Source organism: Phytophthora sojae (assembly GCF_000149755.1).
Source record: "Phytophthora sojae unplaced genomic scaffold PHYSOscaffold_15, whole genome shotgun sequence".
Taxonomy (NCBI): domain Eukaryota; phylum Oomycota; class Peronosporomycetes; order Peronosporales; family Peronosporaceae; genus Phytophthora; species Phytophthora sojae.
Window position 1 is genome coordinate 839627 of NW_009258129.1, and position 21972 is coordinate 861598.

The 21972-nt window shown below is 55.7% G+C and overlaps 9 protein-coding genes across 9 annotated transcripts; 2 read left to right on the forward strand and 7 right to left on the reverse strand.

Moving 5' to 3' along the window:
• Nucleotides 1–1001: 1001 nt before the first annotated feature.
• On the reverse strand, nucleotides 1002–2588 carry PHYSODRAFT_348578 (hypothetical protein; the record flags this gene model as incomplete). The annotated part of the gene is made up of 7 exons (XM_009540519.1): nucleotides 1002–1182; nucleotides 1257–1410; nucleotides 1486–1712; nucleotides 1791–2031; nucleotides 2105–2268; nucleotides 2295–2395; nucleotides 2470–2588. 7 exons carry the CDS (start codon nucleotides 2586–2588, stop codon nucleotides 1118–1120), a joined length of 1071 nt encoding a protein of 356 aa, XP_009538814.1. The 3' UTR covers nucleotides 1002–1117.
• Nucleotides 2589–2811: 223 nt separating this feature from the next.
• On the reverse strand, nucleotides 2812–4198 carry PHYSODRAFT_247544 (hypothetical protein; the record flags this gene model as incomplete). Its single annotated transcript, XM_009540520.1, has 3 exons — nucleotides 2812–2959; nucleotides 3028–3043; nucleotides 3127–4198. The coding sequence occupies 3 exons, from the start codon at nucleotides 4196–4198 to the stop codon at nucleotides 2812–2814; spliced, it is 1236 nt and encodes a 411-aa protein (XP_009538815.1).
• A 500-nt stretch (nucleotides 4199–4698) lies between these two features.
• PHYSODRAFT_437466 (hypothetical protein) lies at nucleotides 4699–7139 on the reverse strand (the record flags this gene model as incomplete). The annotated part of the gene is made up of 3 exons (XM_009540521.1): nucleotides 4699–4764; nucleotides 4847–6517; nucleotides 6591–7139. Coding segments are annotated over 3 exons (2286 nt in total), but the record flags the coding sequence as incomplete, so codon positions are not given.
• Nucleotides 7140–7644: 505 nt separating this feature from the next.
• On the forward strand, nucleotides 7645–8733 carry PHYSODRAFT_247542 (hypothetical protein; the record flags this gene model as incomplete). The annotated part of the gene is made up of 7 exons (XM_009540522.1): nucleotides 7645–7701; nucleotides 7824–7889; nucleotides 7965–8038; nucleotides 8116–8324; nucleotides 8403–8524; nucleotides 8608–8671; nucleotides 8714–8733. 7 exons carry the CDS (start codon nucleotides 7645–7647, stop codon nucleotides 8731–8733), a joined length of 612 nt encoding a protein of 203 aa, XP_009538817.1.
• A 141-nt stretch (nucleotides 8734–8874) lies between these two features.
• On the reverse strand, nucleotides 8875–9740 carry PHYSODRAFT_533065 (hypothetical protein; the record flags this gene model as incomplete). Its single annotated transcript, XM_009540523.1, has 3 exons — nucleotides 8875–9208; nucleotides 9274–9509; nucleotides 9570–9740. The coding sequence occupies 3 exons, from the start codon at nucleotides 9738–9740 to the stop codon at nucleotides 8875–8877; spliced, it is 741 nt and encodes a 246-aa protein (XP_009538818.1).
• Nucleotides 9741–10037: 297 nt separating this feature from the next.
• PHYSODRAFT_356188 (hypothetical protein) lies at nucleotides 10038–10670 on the forward strand. The gene has a single exon (XM_009540524.1). It carries the CDS (start codon nucleotides 10066–10068, stop codon nucleotides 10603–10605), a length of 540 nt encoding a protein of 179 aa, XP_009538819.1. The 5' UTR covers nucleotides 10038–10065; the 3' UTR covers nucleotides 10606–10670.
• A 5576-nt stretch (nucleotides 10671–16246) lies between these two features.
• PHYSODRAFT_289206 (hypothetical protein) lies at nucleotides 16247–17356 on the reverse strand. Its single transcript, XM_009540525.1, has one exon. The coding sequence runs from the start codon at nucleotides 17308–17310 to the stop codon at nucleotides 16375–16377; it is 936 nt and encodes a 311-aa protein (XP_009538820.1). The 5' UTR covers nucleotides 17311–17356; the 3' UTR covers nucleotides 16247–16374.
• Nucleotides 17357–18604: 1248 nt separating this feature from the next.
• PHYSODRAFT_247562 (hypothetical protein) lies at nucleotides 18605–20374 on the reverse strand (the record flags this gene model as incomplete). The annotated part of the gene is made up of 1 exon (XM_009540526.1): nucleotides 18605–20374. The coding sequence occupies one exon, from the start codon at nucleotides 20372–20374 to the stop codon at nucleotides 18605–18607; it is 1770 nt and encodes a 589-aa protein (XP_009538821.1).
• A 451-nt stretch (nucleotides 20375–20825) lies between these two features.
• Nucleotides 20826–21176, reverse strand: PHYSODRAFT_533360 (hypothetical protein; the record flags this gene model as incomplete). Its single annotated transcript, XM_009540527.1, has 1 exon — nucleotides 20826–21176. The coding sequence occupies one exon, from the start codon at nucleotides 21174–21176 to the stop codon at nucleotides 20826–20828; it is 351 nt and encodes a 116-aa protein (XP_009538822.1).
• Nucleotides 21177–21972: the final 796 nt, after the last annotated feature.

Here is a 21972-nt window from a genome sequence, read left to right on the forward strand (position 1 = left end):
TGCGTTGCAGCGTAGATCGCGTGGTGTTCTCACTAGCTGGCGTCTATTGCAGACCTTTCATGTCGATTTCCTGGCTGAAGCCATCTACGAGCCTCGAGACGCCTTTGTGTATGCGGCTTCACTCAACCAAGTGGAAGTAGTGAGGCGTTGGTTAGTTCACCGCAGTGGTAGTGCATTGTCAGTGTCCTCAACGCTTGCAGTCCTACTGAGAGGTTTGTCGCTCTTTGCCAGGATCGTGAAGAAGTTGAACATCAATGAGCTGGACAAGGAAGGAAGCCACGCCCTGTACATGGCTGCCCAAAACGAAAGCCTCGAGGTGCTGGAGCTGCTGCTAACGAGTGGGGCAAACGTGGATCAACAACAGCAAGACGTGCGGTCATGGATGTTGTCGCCATTCTCTACTTCGTATCGTTTGCTGAAGGTGTAAAGCTGCCTTGAATGAAATCCAGGGTAAAACGGCGCTCCATGCAGCCTGCACGTGGGGGCGAATTGATGCGGCTCGCCTGCTGGTAGCTAATCAAGCCAGCGTCGAGTCGCGTGACAGCAATGTACGCTGGTAAAAAGCGCTAGACGGTGTATTAGTCGCTAAATGTTGGTGTTGCAGGGACAAGTGCCACTTCATTGTGCTTGCCGCAATGGGCACGAGGAACTCGTGCGACTGCTGCTCGATTCGGGAGTCGACCTCTTCGTTGCCGACGATATTGGGGCCACACCGATTGACGTTGCTCGAGATTGGCAACGTTTGGACATCCTTGAAATGCTCGCAGGTGAACTACGTACTAGTATAATTTCTGCTGACATGAGTTGTTCTAACCATTCGTGTTATGGGTGTACTGGAGGTGCAGCCTATCGTGCCAATGAATTCCTCGCGGCTAACCGAGAACGTGTCGAGTTAGCAGTGAACGGTCTGAGTAATCAAGTGGAGCTTCCGCTCGGTGTTCGGGACATCATTGCGGACTATTTGTGCTGATCAAGCACTGCTACAGCAAGCTCAAGCATTTGCGCACAGTAGTTCGACTGGAGTATTATTTGAAGGTTACTTCATCTTGACGCAACAAGCCCATTTGCACTATCCGCACCACTCCTATTCCTCGCGAGCTTTCGGCACTCTAGAAGCCTACTCCCTCTTGTCCAGGCGCACCTCAATCAGACGGCCTTCTATTTCCAATCCGTTCAAGCGCTCTGTAGTGCCATAAGTCGATGGAGATCAGTAAAGTAAACACGTTAATACTCTCGCAAGGCGGGGATTCACTTACCGATCGCCTGCCAAGCGTCCGCAGCATTCGTGTAGCGAATGATACCAAAGCCACGCGAACGTCCGTCAGGGTATTCCGCGATGTCGGCACGCTCCACGTCACCCACAGTTCGGAAGAGGTCCTTCAGCTGCTGCCAGTTCGTTTCCCACGGGAGCTACACAATAAAGTCAAACTGAAATTGTCAGCACCAATATCCCAAACGGGGTTGACCACGACAAAAGACACTCACGTTGCCGACGTAGAGCTGGCGACCTTCGCCGCTGCCACGGGGGGCAGCAGCGCGCTTGGCGAACTTGGAAATGCTGCCTCCTTCCGGTTCCCTGTCCTCGCGCACGAAGATGAGGCGGCCTTCCAGCTCCGTGTTGTTCAGCTCAGCGATAGCCTTGGCGGCTTCCTCCTGGGTGGCGTACTCCACGAGACCGCAGCCCTTCGAGCGGCCATTGGGCTCCTCCAGCACTAATCGCAACATCAACCCTCAGCTACTGCACCACTCTCAACCAGCAGCAGCGCACGAAATCCCTGTCGAGGTCTCACCGTCCGCATGCACCACAGTGCCCGCCTTCTTCATGTGGTCCTTGAGCTCCTGCCACTTGACGTTCCACGAGAGGTTGCCCACGTACACGCGGAAGCCGCGCTTGGGCTTGACCGCCGAGACCGGCTGCGCCTCGCGGTCCTCGCGCACGAAGATCTTGCGTCCGCCCAGCTCCGTGTCGTTTAGCGTGGCAATGGCGTTCTGCGCCGCCTCCTCCGTCTCGTACGTGACGATACCGCATCCCTGCAATACAAACACTCAGTTAGTCAGGTGCTGCAAGCTCCAGCGAATAGTCTCCACTCCGACGGCGACGCACCTTGGAGCGGCCGTTCGACTCGAGCACCGTGGCGAGCTCCACGGGTCCCGCGGCCTGCATGTGGTCCTTGAGGTCCTGCCACTTGATGCTCCAGGACAAGTTGCCCACGTACACGCGGCAGCCCACGGCCGCCGCCTGCTCCATGTCCACGTCGTCGTCTTCACCTGCAATACGTAGCACTCATCAGTACCTCGCTGCTCCAGAATAGGACCAGCTTGCTGCTGCTGAGTACCGTGACGCGCGTGCCTGGCCGGGTACGGACTCGACTGCGCGATGCGCTCGGCGCGTTTCCTGCTCAACAGCTCAGCACCCCATCAGTGCCCCCTCCATCCCCCTCTACAGAGCCACGTCAGCCCTCCACCCACGTGCTCTTAGCCTTGCCCGCCGCGTTGGCGGTGGCAGTGGCGCTGGCGTCCACCTTGCGCTCCTGCACGATCTGGTCCAGCGTCATGTCCAGCTTCTTCTCCGTGTCGTCCGACGCCATCGTCTCGATTGATACCTTCGCTTGTCACTTGGCAACTTGTCAACTGAAGGCGCATCAGGGGAACCAAGTGAATCGGTTTGGACGGGAAGATCGTGAACATAAAAGTGCATAGCAGCTTCTCATTGGCGCAAAAAGGCCCGCCGTCGGATAGACGCGAGTGATTGGTGGAAAGAGCTTTTCTGTAAAATGTGCTTTTTTGACAAGAAAAAAAAAGCACTCCACTTCAACTTGGCGATGCCAAGTCGGCGATGGCCGAGCGCAAGGACTCGATGAGCGCGCGGATCTCGAAAACCTTCGGGTCTTGACTTGATCTTGTCGCCAATTCCTTCTCCAGCGCCATCGCAGCATCTTCCAGCGGCTGATACAAATTGCTGTACATGCACAGATACAAATTGTCAGTCAAGTGACCCACTGAAGTTTTGGTTAGAATGGTGCTCACCCGAGAGCTTCTAAGGCTGTTGCGTGGATGGCATCTGCACCACAAACAAAACACAAATTAGCTTGGCACTTGGTACCGGTCATTCAGTGCTGGGCGTACCGTTGGCCGACGCCACGCTGGGAGGCCGCACTGCTTCCGGTGTGACGCTGGCGTCGTCTTTGGCAACGCCATACCCGCTCGTGAAGTTACTCAGGGAAACGTCAACTGGAATCTGGGCAGGAACTTTTACTGGGCTGACGGCTGCTGCACTGTAGCCCATGGTGAACGCGCTCATGGACTCGTCCACTGACACGTCTGACGGGGGTGCAGCTTTGGAGTTTTCAGCTTTGATTTCTCCGCCGTAGCCAGCGGTGAAGGCGCTCAAGGAGGAGGCCACGCTTGCGTTCACGGCCACGCTGCGCTTCACGATATCCGCGTTCGTACTGTCTTGAGAAGGCTGAGGAGAGGTCTTAAACCCCATCGTGAACGAGCTCAGAGACGCATCAACCTCCAGCGTCGGAACGTTTGCTGGTCGAGACTTAAAGTCAATTGACTCGCCAACCTGCCGTGTTGTTTGCGAGCCGTAGCCCTGGGTGTGCACACTCAACGATGCAGTTACTTGATCGTTCACTGGGGGTGGCATTGGCGGTTCTTGACTGTTCAATACACCCAGAGCTTGATCCACCAAGTCATTCGTAACTTTATCGGCGTTTTCGTCGCTGCTACTGATGCTGCACTCAGCCACCTGCGTCCGCAGCGCCTCATTTGAGTTCACTACCGAGTTAGAAGAGGGTGTAGGTGGCGTACCAGCGACGTTGCTTTCAGCAAGTACTGTGGCTTCCTTGGTAATTGGTTTAGGAGCTGGAATCGACGATTTGAAGGCGGTGGAGCTCACAGATTTCGCGGTTGCGGGCACAGGCAGCGTTGCGGCAGAATCTAGAGTCGTTTTGTCTTCTTGCCTTGGTTGTGCTGGGGGCGTTGTTTTCTGAGCCGACTTGAGCAAACCCAGCTGACTCAATCGGGTGTTCATAGCGGCCACTGCGTTTGCCGTGTCCATCTGTCTCTTGCGCTTCTCCAACTGCTCCCGCTCCAACGCCAGTGAGCTTGACATTTTGGGGCTGGCATCTAGCGCATCAACAGACAAGGCGATCAGCTTGTCCTTCTCGGGAGTAGTCACAGATAACGAGGTCATGTTCGACACTAGCAAAGGTACGTTGGCGTCGCCATCTCTCGGTGTACCGACTTGTTGGGGCCCCGTTTCATTGCCTAGATTAAGAGTAGCCTCTTTCGTTGGCAGCGACACAGCTGCCTGGCCGCCCCATTTTCCATGAGCGACTTCTTTACGATCATCTGCATCAGCTCCAAGCGAGGGGTCCTCGACCTGGTTCCCGGCAACCGTTCCAGCTGCAGTCTTCGCCCAGTCCGGTGTTTGAAGGCGGTCGATCAAAAGGGTGCCATGGTTAGTCGGCGCTTTAAATTTCAACTCGGCGATGCTGTCAGTATCATTCATCACGTGAATCGTTGGTTTTGCTGATGCTCTGGTCCGCATCCAATCCTCCATGGGAATACCCGCCATCGGCCCGGGTACGGCTACACCGTTTCCCTTCCATTTTGGAGGTGATCTCTTCGGAACGGGCGTTGGCGAAGTCTTGGTGGGGGTAGTAACAGGAGCGGCACGCTTGATCAATCCAGAAATCGGGGGTGCTGGAGGTGGCAGCGCAGACGGCAGGTCCCCAGCAATTGTATCTCTTGAGGGAGCTGGAATTGGTCGCTGGATATCCGTAACACGCGGCAACCTCGCTTTGATCTCGGTCTGAATATCGTCAGCAAGTCGCCAAACAAATACGCAGCCATCACTGCTTGCCGAGAGCAACCGCCTACAGTCGGGTGTGAATTTCAGCGCTGTGACTGCCTCTCCATGGCCCGTACCGGTCGCTAGAGTTTCTCCAGTAATCATATCTATCACGTAAATTGTTTTATCAGCTAGAGATCCACTCATGGCTACGCAGTACTTAGCGGGGCAAAGCGCGATGTGATGCTGCTCGCCAACAACAAGTGTATTCTGCTGCCCAGTACTAGTGTTGATAACCTCCAGCTTATTCGTGCAGCACACCACAACCGTATCCGTATCAGGGAGCAAAACCGTGTCAAAGACTTTTCCATCGGCGATTGGCAACATTTTAGACTCGACCACTTCGCCCTTGGCATCAAGTTTCGAGATCGAAACCGCGTTGTCAGCTCCACAGCTAGAGAGCGTGCTGCCATCACGAGATAAGGATACACCTGCAACCGCGGCTGAGTGGCTCTCCAGCGTGCTTAGAACAGCATGCCCCCTCTGACAATCGTACACTTGGATCAATCGGTCTTTCCCTCCAGACGCCATGAATATAGCGCCATCAGCGTTCCGTCCGCTGTAAGCAAGGCAGTTCACTTTGGAGCTATGCGCACCGATTCGAATGACAGATTTCTCCAATGGCACAGGTGCCACCACAACGTTCCCGTCTTGGTCTCCCGAGGCGATTTCCCTTTGATCTGAGCGAACGGCAACAGCTCTGAATCCCTTGTTCCTTCCCAGGTCGGTGGGTGGAGAATGTACACTGTAGCTAGCCTCGTGGGAGCATGTGCCTCCAAGTACGACGCACTGTTCGTCTTCGAAGTCTCGCACATGATCATTGTAAACTATCCCAAGCATTTCCTGGCTGTAGGGATTTTTCCAATGCTCGTGCTCCGACACGTCAGTGGGCTCGAAACGATTCGACTTCACTGGTCGTCGATGCAGCTCGAGGTGCCATAGTCGGACAGTATTGTCGTCTGAGCAAGTCACAAACGTCCCAGTCGGGATAATATCTGCAGACACCCCTCCAGCTGAGCTATCATCACTGTATACCAGTTTCCCCTTCGCATTCACGCCTCGCACAGAGCCGGCCACCTGCAAGTCACGAATTCCTCCACTATGATACAAGAATGATCGCTCAAGTGTGACAGCGTCTGGATTTGTCGTGCCGTAGATGAAAATGCTCCGGTCGCTGTAGAATACAATCACATGGGAACCAGTGATGCGTGTGGCGATCACGGCCGGGTACCGGAAAGGCTCCGCTGGATACAGAACAGTAGGCGATGGGGTGCGATTCGGCGGGTCATTTGCGGCACCAAACGCCGGAGGAAAGGGTAGAGTCGCACGGTACTCCAGCGTCGCTGGGCTAAATAATCGCACAACTCCACTTGATCCGCCTACCGCCACATAAGACTCCGTAACAGAGATAGTATTTCCACGATTCGACTCCAACGACACCAACCGCTCCATGATGCCCGATGCGCCAAAGCAGCAGAGCGTTCCGTCCGAAGTGACAGCGAACGTCTTCAGCTCGCAAGTTCCAAAACCGCACCCAACACCTGTAAATGTCGCCGACGTCTTGGCATTCACGACGGCGTCTCGGTGCTGGAGCTCAGGGAGGTCATTCACGTGCAGGCCGGTCACCAAAAAGGACCCGTTGTCATCAAGGAACCAGTACTGCAGCAGAATAAAAAGGGTACAGGTTAGTTCCACAGCAATTGCTCTATCAGCACAACACTATCTCCACCACCTTGAAGTGTTTCTCTCCGACTGTGACGAAGAAGTTGCCCGCCTGACAGTAGTCGGCGTCCAGGATCTTGTCCTCCACGACGGCGCAGCCCACAGCTTCGACCTCCAGTCGCCGCGCCGCGTCCTTCCTCTTCGTCTTCAGCTCCCAGGCGTAGATGGGCTGGTCGTGCACGAGCCCCGCGGACAGCAGGAAGCGCCCGTCCTGGCTGAAGGCCATGCACGCCACGCCGTACTGGTGGCGCTGCAGCTCGGCGCAGAGCGTGCCGTCCGTGCCGTCCCAGATGGTGATAGCCGGCAGGTAGCCGCGCTCGCCGATGGCGAGGAACTGGCCGTTGGGCGAGAAGCTCAGGCACGCCACGCTCTTGTCCACGCGGTAGTAGCGCACCTGCTTGTTGCGCCGCAGGTTGTAGATCACCACGATGCAGCCGGCCGCGTACGCCAGCTCGCCCGAGACCGGGTTCACGGCCACCGCCGCGTTGCTCAGTGCCGTGAGCCCCAGCACGCGCTCCAGGATGAGCCGCGAGCGCGGCGGGGGCAGCGCAGCAGGCGCAGCGTCGGCGTCAGCAGCGGAGCTCATGGCGTTGAGCTTTATTGCTCCGGATCGGCGTCGTTTCGCGTCGGGCGCTTGCTGATTGGCGGAAAAGCGTTGAAGTCACTAACGCGAAGGAACGTTCCAGAAGAGTGACTTTTCATGGGATGGGGCAGACAGCTGCCCTGAAAGAGTACGGACAGGCACAATACTAGTCTCGACGCCATGCTGCCTCTGTACAAGCGCGGCATGCGCTACGCGTGGGTCCCGTACCGCCGGCTGCGGCGCGGCGCCGTGCTGGGCGGCGTGGCGGCGCTGCTGTTGCTGTTTCTGCTCTTCTCGCGGCTGCCCCCAGAGGCGCCGGAAGCCCCCGCCGCCGTCGCCGTCGTCCGCCCCAGTGTCGTCGCCCAGCCGCAGCCCGCGGCGGTGGACGGAGGAGGCGTCGGCATGGACGTGGAGCCTCAAGCAGCGGTTAAAGTGAAGAAGGAGGCGGCGGACGGAGGCGTTGACACGGACGCGGAGGCGCATGCAGACGCAGAGGAGGAGGAGGCTGCTGCTGTCCCTACTCCGAGTCTGGACGCCGGTTCTCATCAGACTCAGGCCCCGCTCGTGCTGCGACTGCTGCTGCCGCTAGTGGCGGGTTTTGTGTTTGGCTTCCTCGGGTCCGTCCCAGTTGCGGGCCCGACGAGCGCGATGGTGCTCAAGCTGGGCATCCAGGGCAAGTACTCGGCCGGACTGACGATTGCAGTCGGAGGAGCCATATCAGAAGCGGTGAGAGGACACGAGAGCGGAGAGCGGGTTGGTGAATTTTGGCTCTAATTGTGTTTTACGGTTTATTGCTGCTAGACGTACGCCGGTATCGCGTTCTGGGGCTTCGGCAGCTTCCTGGCGGGGGCCAAGTTCTTGCTGCCATTGTCCAAGTACGTCTGTTGCAGGATTGTGGTGTGAGATCAAGGCTATGACGTGCTGACGATTTGAGTTTTGCTTTATTTTGCAGAGTGCTGGGAGCGATCATGTTCACGCTCATTGGACTGGTGTTCCTGAAGGCTGACATGAAGCCGTCTCTGGACCCTGACGTCGAAGCCTCTCATGGGAAGGCGGCGCGACGACCTCAGGGTGAAGTGCTCAAGAACATCCTCATGGGACTCACGATGTCCGGGATTAACCCAGCGTTGCTCGCGTCCTACACGGGTGCAATCGCATCAGGTAAGAGCGTGCATGTTGTGGGGGTTCATTGATGTTTGGCTAATCTTTTCTGTGATGCGCCTTGTGTCGATGTTGCAGTGTACGGGACCGGCATGCTGGAGTTCACGCTATTCCTGGCCGTCGTATTTGCAATTGGCGTCTGCTGCGGCGTTTCAACGTGGTTTTACTTGCTACTTTCGCTGCTTAAGAAGTACAAGCAGGTTCGTGACTGTATGTCACTCGTATTTCGGTATTATGATAACAGAGCTAACCATTGCACTGCAACGTGTCACCATTTGTGCAGCGTCTACAAAACCACACCATCGACTTAATAATGCGTGGCCTGGGCTGCTTCCTGTTGACGCTAGGTATGTTGTGTGCCAAGTCAGCGCTGGACTACTTTATGTCAGTATCACCCGAGTCGAAGTAGATGATTCGGTGAGCCATGGCAGCCCACACGCTGCAGACCGATTCATGAGCAAACATAATTTACTAGGACAATCAATGGAAGTCAGATTTAGTGATACACGAGCTGTTTTGCTGATGTGCTTCCAGTGGCTTGAGTACACTATCAAAGCCGGAATTTTTGCTTGAGCTGGGGCAGCATTTCGAGGTCGTCCTTGAATATATCGCCCGTGGCTTCCAACAAGTTGAACAGTTCACGCACCTTGTCCGTTTGATGGTCGTCGAAGAAGTCCAGAATGAGAGAGAAGCGAGCCGTTTGGGAGAGCGCCTCCATGGTGGATAGAGCAAAAGCTGCTTGAGACGGCTCTTCGGGGTCAACGTCTGCTCCCTTCTGCCGCCAAGAAGCCACCAGCACTTCGACAATCTCCGCCATCAAATCCGAATCAATGTCCGGCTTGAACATCTCTGCGATCCGCTCAGGGGTGGTAAGTTGCAGATATCTGGCACGTGAATAACTGGGTCAAAGAATGACTTAACGACAGCAACAACCTAACGTAGTACGCACCTGAACTTGGCGTCTGTTGTCTTAAGGTACCGCTTCCAATTGCGGCAAAAATCCACCGAAGTTGCCGGTGGCACATCCAACGCTGGAGCCGTTGGCTGGAAGCGGCGTTCATTCGCAGGTTTCTTCCGGGTCTTGTTCTTCTTGTTAAACGAGATGTTGGTCTGCCTCTCGGCCCTGGAGAAGTCACGCAGCTCTTTCTGCGAGATGGGCTTCAGATCTGCACACGCCACAAGATTCTACACAATACGAATTGCATTAGACAATAAAGATCAAGCTGCGAGTATCGTCGCGCTCACCTTGAACTCGTCGTAGCTGGCTGCGGTGTGAATGGCGCGCTTCTTCATGTCGTCCGTGAGTTTGTAGACCCGGTCATCCTCCAACGCTTGCGCCAACTCTTGCTGCAGTGCGGCCGTATCAAAGGTACCATGTTCAATGGACGTGAGCTGCTCGGATTTCTTCTTCACCATGTTGAGACTTCGTAATTGTGACGTTTCGCACCTCGAAAATCCGGAAAGTATCTTTGGTGTGCACTACATGTGTACAGGTAATCAGAAAATGGCTACATTTGTGCGCACGAAACGACGCGATAAGGGCGTCTTATGACACGCTAATCCTGGAGAGGATACCAGTTGCAGTGCGCTTGCTTCCAGCCATAGCCAATAGCAAAAATAGTAGAATGGGATAGGTGACAGCACGTCCTCCTCCGCGCTTACCTTTCGCCTTACTTTTGCCACATTCACATCGTCTTGCTGCGAAGAACCCATCGATTCTATCACCGTAGCTCCTGCCAGCATGGACCGCGGACGAAAAGCTATCCCCACGCTCAACAAGCACACGGACTCCAAGTACTACCAGCGATGCCAGGAGATCCACCGCAACAAGCTCTACACGATCAAGAGCGCCATCGACAACAGCGAGCCGCACCGCCCAACGCACCTGCGCAAGAACCTCAAGAGGGAGCAGCTGAAAGAAGAGCGCTACGCTGAGATCGAGCGTGAGAATCGCATCCTGCTGGAGAAGATGTCGACCATCATGCAGGGCGAGACGCTGGACAACAAGAACCAGTCCATCGTGTACTCACACAGTCTGAACAAGGGCCAGCGCAAGCGCGAGTTGCAGAAAATCACGTCCGAGAACCAGGCGATTCTGCGTCGCATCCAGATGCGCGAGCCCACATACGACCACGTGCAGTGGGAGGAAGATGCCAAGAAGAATGAACGATACGCCAACAACATCCGCGAGTACCCACCGAGTGCTAGCCAAGAACAGCTTGCAGAAATGCGAACGATGTCTGCGCATTCGATGGGCGGGACAGGCAAGGACTACTACTAAACACTGTAGTTTGCAGGAAGTGTGCTTCAGCTCAAATAATCTATTAACCAAAATTCTGTTTACTTCGAAGCGACTATTTTGCCATGTTAGGAATTGCATGCTACAGTAGCTCGACGACGGATTTCAAGATTGCTGAAATTTCGCAAGTAGCCTTGCTCTCTCCGAAGACAGCCAGAAGTTTGTCTCCCCAGAGCTCCATCGCCTCGTACTCCCTCTCGATCTCAGAAAGTGGAGCACGGCTATCCGCAAGGAAGCGATGGAGGATGTCTCGCGCCTTGCCGTCACGCCCTTCAGATTGGCCTGAACTTGAGGTCGGACTTCTGTTGACGAATGACTGAATTGGCCTCATCCCGGCAACCACACGATTCAACTGCAGCTGCACCTCCATAAGCTCGACTCCCATCGCCTTTTCAAGGTCTCCACGGAATGACCTGAGCTTCTCGTCAATTTCTGGGAGGTAACCTGAAATAAAAGAAGCCCGGCTTTCCTCGAAAACCGAAAAGGAAGTTGTTTTGTGTTTCTTGAAGAACTGTGTAATGACAGCAAACAAAGCGGTGAGTAACCTTCGTACTCGCGAAAGTGGACTGCCAACACAGTTAGGCGGCTTACCTGCTCAAGTGCTTGGGTAAACGAGTAGTTTTCTACCAGGTCTCGACACGCTCGTTTCACGACAAGAATTCGCAAAAGCAAGCTCGAGTGGATACGAGAAAACTCCATCTTATAGAGAAACATGTCAATTCGCTCCTGCATGCCCGGAACTTGGAACAACAGGCAGAAAAAGCGCTCTGCTTTGCCCAGCGTACTGACCGAGTCTTTGAAGCTCTGCAAAGCTTGCTTTTCTTTTTCAGTCGGGAAGAAGCGCTGGAGACATCCGAGTAGCGCTGGATTAACTACTCGCTCATCCAGCGTTACGATGTCATTCACAATTTGCTCGTAGTGATCGTGGATTTTGAAGCTGGCAAGGGCGAGTGCCAAGTTGTTCGCACGCTTCAGCTCAATCAACTGAATGTTCTTGGATTTACCACGAGGTGAGGATGCTCGAGACTGTAGCAAGTTCAAGAGTAACCATTAGCGACAGCTCAGCACGCGTATAAAAGAACGTATGAACAAACCTTTTCGAAAGAGCCACTGCTGGAATCTTCGTCAACGCCTTCCGCCTGCAGGAATTTCTTGATCGGGCTCTTCGATTGAGGTGACGGAACTAACGTGGGGCGAGAAACTATATCATAGACAGTTAGTTTTGAAGGTCATGCTTCGGCAAACAACAAAATCGCACCGTCTTGAGCAGGTGGAGCAGCAATGTCGACGGACAGCTTCAATCCTGTTCGAGCTTCGTATTTCGACGGCTCTGACAATGGGGCCACTGGTTGTTGATGAATAGAAGCAGACTCAACAGTGGCAGGCGCTACCTGCGATTCTGACTCCAAGTGAGTCTTGGTGATGGAGTGTTCCCTTGATTCTTGATTGGGCAAGTTGATTAGTTCAGGCGAACACGGAGCGGATACTGGCTGGCATACTATAGTAGGGGTCGAGCAAGATGTTGCTAGCGAGCTGACAGGCGATACAAGAGCTGTTTGAGACTTCTGCTTTCGAGCTTCGGCCAATCGCATTCGAATAATCGCATCCGGCGCAAGAGATTCGAGTCGGACATCAGACGGCATTTCTGGGGACGTGTAGCTTCCGTTGACATTTTCATCGACAGGCTTTTCCCATTGTGATACGCCAGCGATTCGATTAACATAATACGGGTAGCCTTCGTCTGTGTACAATGTTTCCCACTGTGATTCCACCTGATGCCGCAACGTTTGCTGAGGATACGAGTTATTGGGATAGTGGGTGTACTGAGCCCAAGCTGTTGAAGGTGCTGCCATGCTTGAAGCACTCGTCACTCCCGCACTGGTGTTTGGCCTTGTGGTTGACCAGTACGCTTGGACAGGTTGCGCATACTCCGGTCTCGCTGGCATTTGCGACTGCACCCCATATTGAGAAGGATAACCATTTTCGTGATGATAATAATTCCAGTGTTGTCTATCAGCGTAATGAGAGTCACTTTCTCGAATAGAATACCGTTCAAACGGCCGGACACGCTCACGATCCAGGCGTTCTGTTGCAGCAAGTCGCTCGTTGTAGTGAGGGTACGCTCCGTGACCGGGAAATTCCCTTGCAGAATAGTACGAGGCACCAGTCCATCGTGCAGTATATCCACTTGGCGAGAGAGAATTTGAGCGGTGTTTTCTAGTGAGCACATCACGGACCTGCTCGCTCGGTGATAGCGGCATCGGGCTGGTAACACTGCCGCTCGCCACATAACTTGATGACCGATGCTTGACCGGATATGTTTCGAAGTCATCCTCGTAGTGGTTGACTTGGCTGATCTGTGCGGGTTTGGCAATTTCAGGGTTGACAAATTCTGGTGGAATGTGCTCTTCGATCCCCTCTTCAACTACTTTACCGTTGTCTGTAAACACGATGGTGCTACGATCCTGTTTGGGTCGCCCAAGAAGTGCCGACGCAGGCTCATTGCGAGAGACTGAGAGACAGGTCTCTTTCTCATTAGTCAAGAAGTACTTTGCAATGAGCTCGGCACATTTCTGCTGCTTCTCACGGACTGCAATATCGTAGGGGGTCTCCTCATGGATGTTTGTTGCGAACACATTAGCCGCACTCTCGAGCAACAATCTTACAATCGGTTCGTTGCCTGATAATGCTGCGTAGTGCAATGCTGTGTCGCCGTCGTGATCTCCAGAGTTAAGCACAGAGTCCCCGCCCACATCCAGCAAATATGCCACGCAGTCAAGATTTCCTTTCGCCACCGCACAGTGCAAAGGAGTACGTCCAAACTCTTCTACGACACAAATATCAGCTCCATGGTGCAGAAGAAGCTGAAGACACGCCAAATCTCCGTGACGCGCAGCTACATGCAGAGGCGCGTCGTTGTTGGGGTCGATGTGGTTCACAATCTCCGAGTCCATGTCACTATTTGCTGCCGTCGAAAGGAGCAGTCCAACACAGTGAGCATGGGATGAATTCACAGCGACTTGCAGTGCTGTCTCGCCGAATTCCGGGTGAGGATCATTCTTTGCCCTTCGAGAAAGACACAGCTCAACCAGCTCTGCGTTTCCAAGCCGGCACGCGAGCATTAATAAAGTATCACCGGTTCCGCTCTCAAGTAAATCGATAGGACAGCCGTCTTCCAGACACTCCATAATATCATCAAGCCTGTCGTGGCGAGCAAGATTAAATATCCGATTTCTCCACACCGCTATCATACGCTTAGTCGGAGGTACGACAGCAGTAGGGTTCCCACCTGAATTGCCGTTTTGCTCTCGAGGTGAGAGAGCAGACTGCTTAAAATCTTCAATCGTACGCGCTGACATTAAAGATGCATCCGCCGATGGTTCCGAAGCAAACAAAAGTTCGCGAAGACTGCTGACCCAAATACGAGCTTCTTCTTTGCTAGCTGCCACCAAATCCAGCGTTCTTCCTCGCGTCACCAACGAAAAGCACTTGTCTTTCTCCTTGACCACGTTGCTCTCAGTTTGGGCAGCGAAGGCCTCGGTTCCGTGGCCTTCACGAATTTCGATGACAAGAGCCAAGTCAAGAGAACGCGCACTCTTTCTATCAGCAGACCCCGACGCTGTCGGATCGCCCCAGGTTACCTGCAAGTGTGGTGGATTGGTCACTCTTCTCACGGCAATCCATTGGCGTCGCGGCCCAGTGGTGCGCCCCATCATATTGTGCGTGTGATAAGGGATCTTGAAAAACAGCCCACCATTCAAAAGAACCGCAGGAATCGACTTGGCACTGAGAGGGCTTTTCATACTGGGGTGCGCAGTCTCCGATCTAGAGAAAATTGGCAATTGCAGAGGAGGAACCACCGCAGGAGGTACTGAAATCGACACGGTATCAACAATCTTCAACTGAAGGTGCACTTGCCCTGCCGACAACAACACCGGATCGTTGATATTTTCGTTGGCGTCATCACTTCGGAACAGAGGGTAATGTTGATCGTAAAATAAGTCTCCCACTTTGTCCAAAGGAACATTGGCTTCGCCCACCAGGATCTTGCTGCTTGTTTTCACTGCCACATGCAGAAACTGCGTCTCCTTTGAGCGCAACGTGGTCGTGAACTGCTGATTCCATTGCGCTTCGCTTCCACCCTTCTTGTGTACTTCTGTCCGCATCAAGTATGACGACCAGCTAGTTAAGGGGCTCCCATCGTTCACAGTCGTGCCATCAAACAGCCTCATCTCGAGCAAGCACGATTGGGTCCCAAACTTTTCGGCTTTGGGCAGGCCTGTTGCACCAAGCGCATTGATTATCAACAACAAGCGATCTCGTCCAAGATTGTTTGCTTGCTCCGCCACTGGAATCTCCAAGAGAATCGGACTCGCTTTCGCGACAGGGACTACTGCGGATTTCGTCATAGCAGGAGCTGTAAACGCACCATTGCTGGGGGCATTTCGCTGCACATTGCCACCAATGATCGGGTTGAGCGTTGCGAAGCCAGCCTCACTGTCTCCAGAGTGAATCACGACCTCGGATGGCCCTCCCAGCGCAGCGTCTTCCGCGTTCAAACGCCGCTGATCACGACCAGGTCGAGCTATCCCGGGCGTTTTAGCAGAACGGTCGATAGCCACTTCAATACCTTCCTCTTCTTCAATCGTGAGATCCACATCATTTGTTGATGTCTTTTCCCCCGACTTGTCCGGCGAGAGGTTTGCCGCTTCAGCTTCTTCTCCGGTGATGATCCCCGTGATGTCGCTCAGAGCGTACCTTTGCTTGGTGGAAGCCACCGGGGCGCCGCCTCCTGTCAAACGACTGAGGAACCCCTTGCGATGCGGTTTGTAGATGGATTTCTTCACGATCTGGTAGTTCCCCGCCCTGTCATCGCCATCGTCATCATCAGCAACTACACTATCGGCTGAGAACGCATAAAATCGTGCCTCAAGCCCTGGCTCCGCTATCGATCGAGGCTGTTTGGATTCTACAGCAGTCGAAGCACTTGTGCTCTCCTTCTCACGCTTCTTCGCCGTGTTGTCAAGAGCTGCAACGTCTTTTGCAGCCCAGGCGGCCTTCTCCTCCTTCGTCCTCGGAGACGCCATGTCGTTTTGCTCTGATTCTACGTCGCTGCAGTTGGCTTCCTCGCCTTCACGTCGCCCAGCGTCTCCATCCTCTTCCATCATGGCGACGGCAACAAGTGACTCACTTCGACGGCGGCGCGACTAAAGGAGAAAACGACCAAGGCCACAACGTTGGGCCGGCTCCTGTCTCGCCGTCCCGCGTACACCTACAACACAAATAGCTGGCACTGACCCCATCCAGCCAGCAAGCAGCATGGCCAAGCTGCATCGCATCGCATGGCTCGCATAACGGATCGCCCCAAAGTGCGCGCAACCGCCGACAAGTTGAAGTGACAATCACTCCTCCAATCGCACCTAAGCGGGACTACTCCCATCCCGCTCACTTTTTCAGTCAGCTCGTAACGACCGCACGTTCGCCTTCACTGATTTCCCCCCTTCATGCGACGCTTTACTAAAGCAGCTTTAGCGCAATGCTAGCCTCGCCAGGCGAGAGGATGAAGAAACGATGCAAAATGTTCAAGCGAATAGGAAAAAATAGCAAGGTATTCATTCAACTCCCACCCTCGATGTGCGGAATATAACCTTTTGTCTATGTAAAACAGCCTCACCATTTCTTCCTGGGGGTGTCGGTCTCGAGTTCACGGCGTAAGACGCCGCTTCGTCGCGAGCAACGAGGTCAAGACGCTTAAGCAGCCATCAGCTTCTTGAACTCGTCGTACAGGACGAGCACGATGGCACCGCCCGTGCCACGCAGGATGTTGGAGCCAGCGCCCTTGAAGAAGGCACCGCTGCCCTCGTTCTTGGCGATCTTCATGGCGCAGTCAAGAGTGGACGTGTACAGGATGTCCTTGCGGCCAGCCTGCATCATCATGCGACGACGCACAGTGTCGAAGGGGTACGAGATCATACCGGCCATCGAGGTCACGGTCTGGGCCACCAGCCACTTCTGCCACACGGGGGCCGTCTTGGGGTCCTTCAGGGCAACGTCACGCAGAGTATCGTAACCGCCGAAGAAAGCAGCACGGTACACGATGATACCGCCGACCGACACGCCGAAGCCCTGGTACAGGCCGCCCAGGCCGTCCGACTTGTAGATCTTGGACACGCAGTCCACCAGGCCGTTGTACATGCGGGACTTGCCCTTGCCAACGTCAGCGCCGAGACGCGTACGGGCGAAGTCAAGCGGGTACACGAACAGCAGCGAGGTGGCACCGGCGGCACCGCCCGAGGCCAGGTTGCCCAGGAAGAAGCGCCAGAACTGGTCCTTGGACACGCCGTCCATGAACAGCTTCTTGAACTTGTCCTTGAAGGCGAAGTTCAGGGCCTGCGTGGGGAAGTAACGGATGACGTTGGCCATGTTACCGCGCCACAGCGACTTCACGCCCTGCTCCTTGGACACGCGCACGAAGCAGTCCACGATGCCCTTGTACTGGTCCTCGGGCTTGATCTGCGACGAGGCAGCCTGCACCTGCAGGAGCAGCTTGACGCGCTCGATGGGGGCCACGACGGTCTTGGAGATACCGCCGGCGACGCCACCGGCAGCCAGGTCCATCAGGAAGGACACGGCGCCGGACTTCTTCTCCGACGTGGCGACGGGCTTGTAGGCAGACAGAGCGCTCATCTTGGCTTGAGGGGGGAGGGGCTTTAAAAGTCTTCTACGCGAAACGGAGAAAAATCCTAAATGATCAAAGGCGCCACCCGGGCGGCGAGCCTGCGGCTGCGAGGGGCCGGCTTCTCCGCCACACACTGGCCGTTTGACCCGGGATCGCACAGGGCGCGCGCTCATTGGCCAAAACTCCCGGTCGTTTTAAACTGAACGAGTGGCCACGCACGTCGGCACGGCTGTGTACGGTACTGTAGTTTCGCCTCACCTATGGAGCTGGAGCCCGCTATTCCTGGAGGTGGGGGAGGAAAGTGGTTTTGCTTGACGCGGGGGGGGGGGGCTATTTATTTATTCCTCGGAGTCGCCATGAATAAGAGCCTGGGACGCAGCGCAACAACGCTGGCGCTTCATTTTGCCGGTGGGCGCAGTGGCTGGATCGTCCTGATTCCAAGGTCCGGAGACGGCTGTTGTCGACTCGCGCTGGCCCTGCTACGCGCGCCCGCCATCGAATTCGGCGGGGCTCCCCGTTGCGCTTCAGCCGATGCCCACGCCGTGCACATCATGCACTGACGTGTTCACGGTTGCTTGGTCTCCTCAAGTACGTGGCCACTCAGGGCCACCCGATCCCGGCGAGCGCGATTGCGGCAACGGCACGTGCTGGGCTGCACCGCTCCCTCGCTGCTGGGCGGGCAGATTCCACGCGGACCGCGTGCCCACGACGCTCTCTCTTCTTCATTTGCCCACTTGAGTGAGCGTTCCACTACGTCGCAGTCCGTTGCCGACGCCTGCGTGAGGAATCACTGGTGTCCGCACTGCGATGCTTGGCTCTTGGTGTCGCGCGGCATAAGCGCCGAATGAGACCGTGCTCGGGATAGTTCAGCCAGCCAAGCGCGCTTCAGAACAGACGGCAAAACCTGCGACGGAGCAGCACAACAGCCGAGGCGGAGCACAAAAGCAATGGTGTCGGCCATGCGGTGCTGCCGCTGCAAGTACGTGGCAAGTCGATGCGGTTTAACACCGCGGACGAGCTAACTCGCTCCAGTCGAACAAGATACGCAACATGCGGCCAAGCACCACTGACTGCATGTCTATGCGGTGACAAGCATCACCGGACTGGGTTTCGACACTTGACCCGGGCTGCAAGATCTCTTCGACTTGCGCGGCTTCGTCTTCATCGTCGCTGCCGCCGACGCCACTCCAATCCGTAGCCAATATGGTGTCGGTCACCTTGGGTCCTGCTGCCAAATGGTCGTCGATTTGCCGCACTTGATACCTCGCTTCCTCCCTCCATCCATTGAGTTGCACCCTCACGTCAACAGCCTTGGCCGCCGGCGATGATCAAGCACGCGGTGGAGCTGTGGATCGCCAGTATGTTGGTGGTGGTGGCCCACGTCAATGTCGCCAAGATGCCGACGATCGCCACTCGAGCAGCGAGGCGGCTCGATCCCCCGTTGCGCTTGAGCTCCTGCGCCTGCTTCTTCTGGTTGGGCAGCAGCACCAGCGTGACGAGTCCGACCAATTGCACGCTTCCTGCGATGAAGAGGCAGTACGCCACCTGCCAGCGCACGTGGGGCGTGTCGGAGGCGATGGCAGCATCGGACACGTCAAAGTACGCGTCCACGAGGTTCGTCATGCTCTGTGCGAATGGCCAGGCCAAGTTGTGGACGGTCGTCAGCAGCGCGTACGTGGCGCCTTCGAAGCCCTGCTCCGCAATCTCCACGGTGACGAAGCCCGCCACGACGCTGCGCATGCCCTCCGGGATGGCGGCGAGTTGGGGCCCGCCAAGGTAGAACCATTGACTGCGTACAATGTCGAAGGTGGTGACCAGATTCACCCCGACGAAGACCACAGTGGTGAAGAACGAACATATCAGCATGATCCAGCGCCAGCTAGTGTTGAGGAAGTACTCGCGCATTAAGAAGGTCGCGAAGACCACCAGCGCAGTGGAGACGCAGCCGGCCAAGCTGTTGTTGATCGGCGTGACGCCCACCCAGAACTCCTGAATCGCCGCAAGGTCCGAGAAGTTGACGGACGTGAGGAACGAGTGCCAGAAGTGGAAGGCCACGAGCTGCCAGATCGCGCGCTGCTGCAGAATGCGCCACATTTCGTGCAGCGGCGCGACTGGGATCGCTTTGCTCTTGCTGGTGTCGCTTGAGCCGGCGCGGGTCTCGTCGAAGAAGAGCAGAGTGCCGCAGCATCCGAGCAATGCCACAGCCGCGCAGCCCCAGAAGACGTTGTTAAGCGTCACGCTCCACGAGAAGGTGCCGCCGTACACTTGCCCGTTGAAGCTCAGCGCCGCGACGAAGCCCGCCATCAAGCTGGCGCTGTAGCGCACCATGTAGATCGTTGCTTGGGCCTGGCCGCGCACCTCCATCGGCTCGAGCTGCGCCATCTCCACCATGACTCCGTCGCACGCCACGTCCGTCATGACGTATCCGGCGCAAACCACGAGGAGTCGGAGCAGGTATCGCCCTCCGGAGTTGGCGGCGTCTGCGTTCTCCACCACGCGCAACTCAATTTGACGCGTGCGTTGGATCTCGCCGGCTTTGTAGTACGGCGCCTCGATGGGGTTGTACGCCAGCCCTGCGAGCGCGATGATGCTGATGATCCAGCCGATGAGCATGTACGGCTTCCGTCGATAGCCGGCGATCGGCAGGTGGTCGGACAGCAGCCCGAAGAGCGTCTTGTACGACCACGGCAGGCGCACCACCGTAGCGGCCGCCGAGACCTGGAAGCCGTCCATGTTGAGGTAGAGCTTGAAGAACGGGTACACGAGCGCCGGCAGCAGGCCGTTCAGGAAGCCGATGCACGCGTAGTTGACCAGCAGTCCGAAGCGAGCCGCGTCCAGCAGGTCCACGCTGCCGTCGTCGCTGGAGGGCTCGGACCAGCGTCTGGCCAGCGCCTTGCGACTCTTGCGCTGCTCCTGGTCGCTGGCCTCCTTGAGCTTGCTCTGGTATCCCTCCTCCAGTATCGACGCCGTGGCTGCCACGAACGACTGAGGCACCGCGATGGCCGAGCCCACCAAGGACGGACCACCCAGCAGCGCGTTGCCCTCTTCATCGCTCCGCGACCGCGTCGCCATTCGCATCCAATTGTGGGATACTATAGGTAGACCATTGGCCCCGCAGGGTCTGCGGCCGCGAGGCGTCGGGTTGCAGAAGCTCTGGGCCGCACACTCGCGTCGAGGGTGTCGCTTCGTGCAAAGATCCTGTGTAGTGCTGCTACGAGTAATCGCACGCGTAGGAAGCTGGGCAAAACTAAGGTCGGCCTAAATACCGTATTCATGACAACGCTACAATCTCTTTTCTCTCAGCTCAGTAGAAGACGTCGGTGCCGCTGCTCGTCTGCGGACGGCGTCGACTGCTCTCGAGGTTGAACTTGTCCACGAAAGTCTTGAGTCCTGTGTTGAAAAGACTGCAGCGGATCGGCATCTCCAGCTCGTAGAACGGGTTCTGCAGTAGCGTTTCCGTAAAAAAATAAATACAATAAATTCCGTCAGATTCGTGACAAGTTGTCACTGACAACAATTATTGTTAATATTGTGCATGGTTGTTACTGATACCGACCTTGAGCACGTAGTCGACGTACAGCTCGTAGACAGTCTGCAGCGCCACGTCCAGGTCGGGCGTGCCCAGCGCCGCCGTGATGAAGAACTTGATGCCCGTGGGCGTCTGCAGACACTGCAGGCGGAAGGAGCCCGTCTCGAGGCTGTCGATGCCGCCCGAGCCCGTGGGCGCCGCCAGCGCCGCGATGGCGTGCATGCTGTGGAAGGTGGAGCCCAGGCGCAGGTGGTCGTTCGAGCTCAGCTTGGGCGCCGCGGGGCTCAGGTCCTGCTGGTAGATGAGGCCCCCGGCCTTGTTGATGATGTACAGCGAGTGCAGCATGTCGAAATGTGGACAGGGGAAACTAATCCGCGTTTCTATTCATTTAGAAACGATGTTAGAAACGGCTACATGAACTTCAACTAAGGAGAAACATGACCTTCCTCATCTTCCTCATCTTCCTCACCTCCGACTAAGGAAGAGAGACATGATCTTCCCGACAATACGTTTCAGGTCGGCGTCTTGGGGCGCAACGTGGACACTTGAAACAAGGTCAACCTTGTCAGTGAGAACTATCGGGTCACCGATGGCCTGGTACTGGAGGCGAACGAATATCCATGAGTAGTAGTTGGACACGATGCCAGTCACCACCTTGCCCTCCCCACGCGCATTCAGCAGCTCCACCCCCAAAACCGTTTACGCTAGCCCAGGCTGTATGCTCCCATCGTCTTCCGACGAATCGGACGAGATTTCCGTGTCGTAATCGCTGCTCATCGCCTCCTGCACGTTCTGAGCTGCTCGCTGGGACTCCATCAAACACACGCAATGAGTCTTGCTGGTGATGGCAAAATCAAGATCCCCGCCCACACTCAGTCTGCCGTCCGGGTTATCGATGGGGTGCTTTCCAAAAACTTTGATTCCTTTCATTCTCGTCTTTTCAGCCGCTAGAATGCTCGCGAAGAGAGAAAAGAGAACCCACGAAATCTCGATATTCGAGCACACCCCACCGATCGTGCTGATAGCTTGGCTCAACTTCGTTTTCACGTGACTGAAGCATTGATCGGACACCTGTAGAGCCTCCTCTTCGTACTATTTCTGCGTGTAGAAATGTCCGATATCGTTCCAGGTGATCCGATTT

Bases quoted from the DNA above. Each gene is read 5' to 3' on its own strand.
- PHYSODRAFT_356188 (XM_009540524.1), top strand. From the start codon at position 10,066: ATGGACCGCGGACGAAAAGCTATCCCCACGCTCAACAAGCACACGGAC.
- PHYSODRAFT_289206 (XM_009540525.1), bottom strand. From the start codon at position 17,310: ATGAGCGCTCTGTCTGCCTACAAGCCCGTCGCCACGTCGGAGAAGAAG.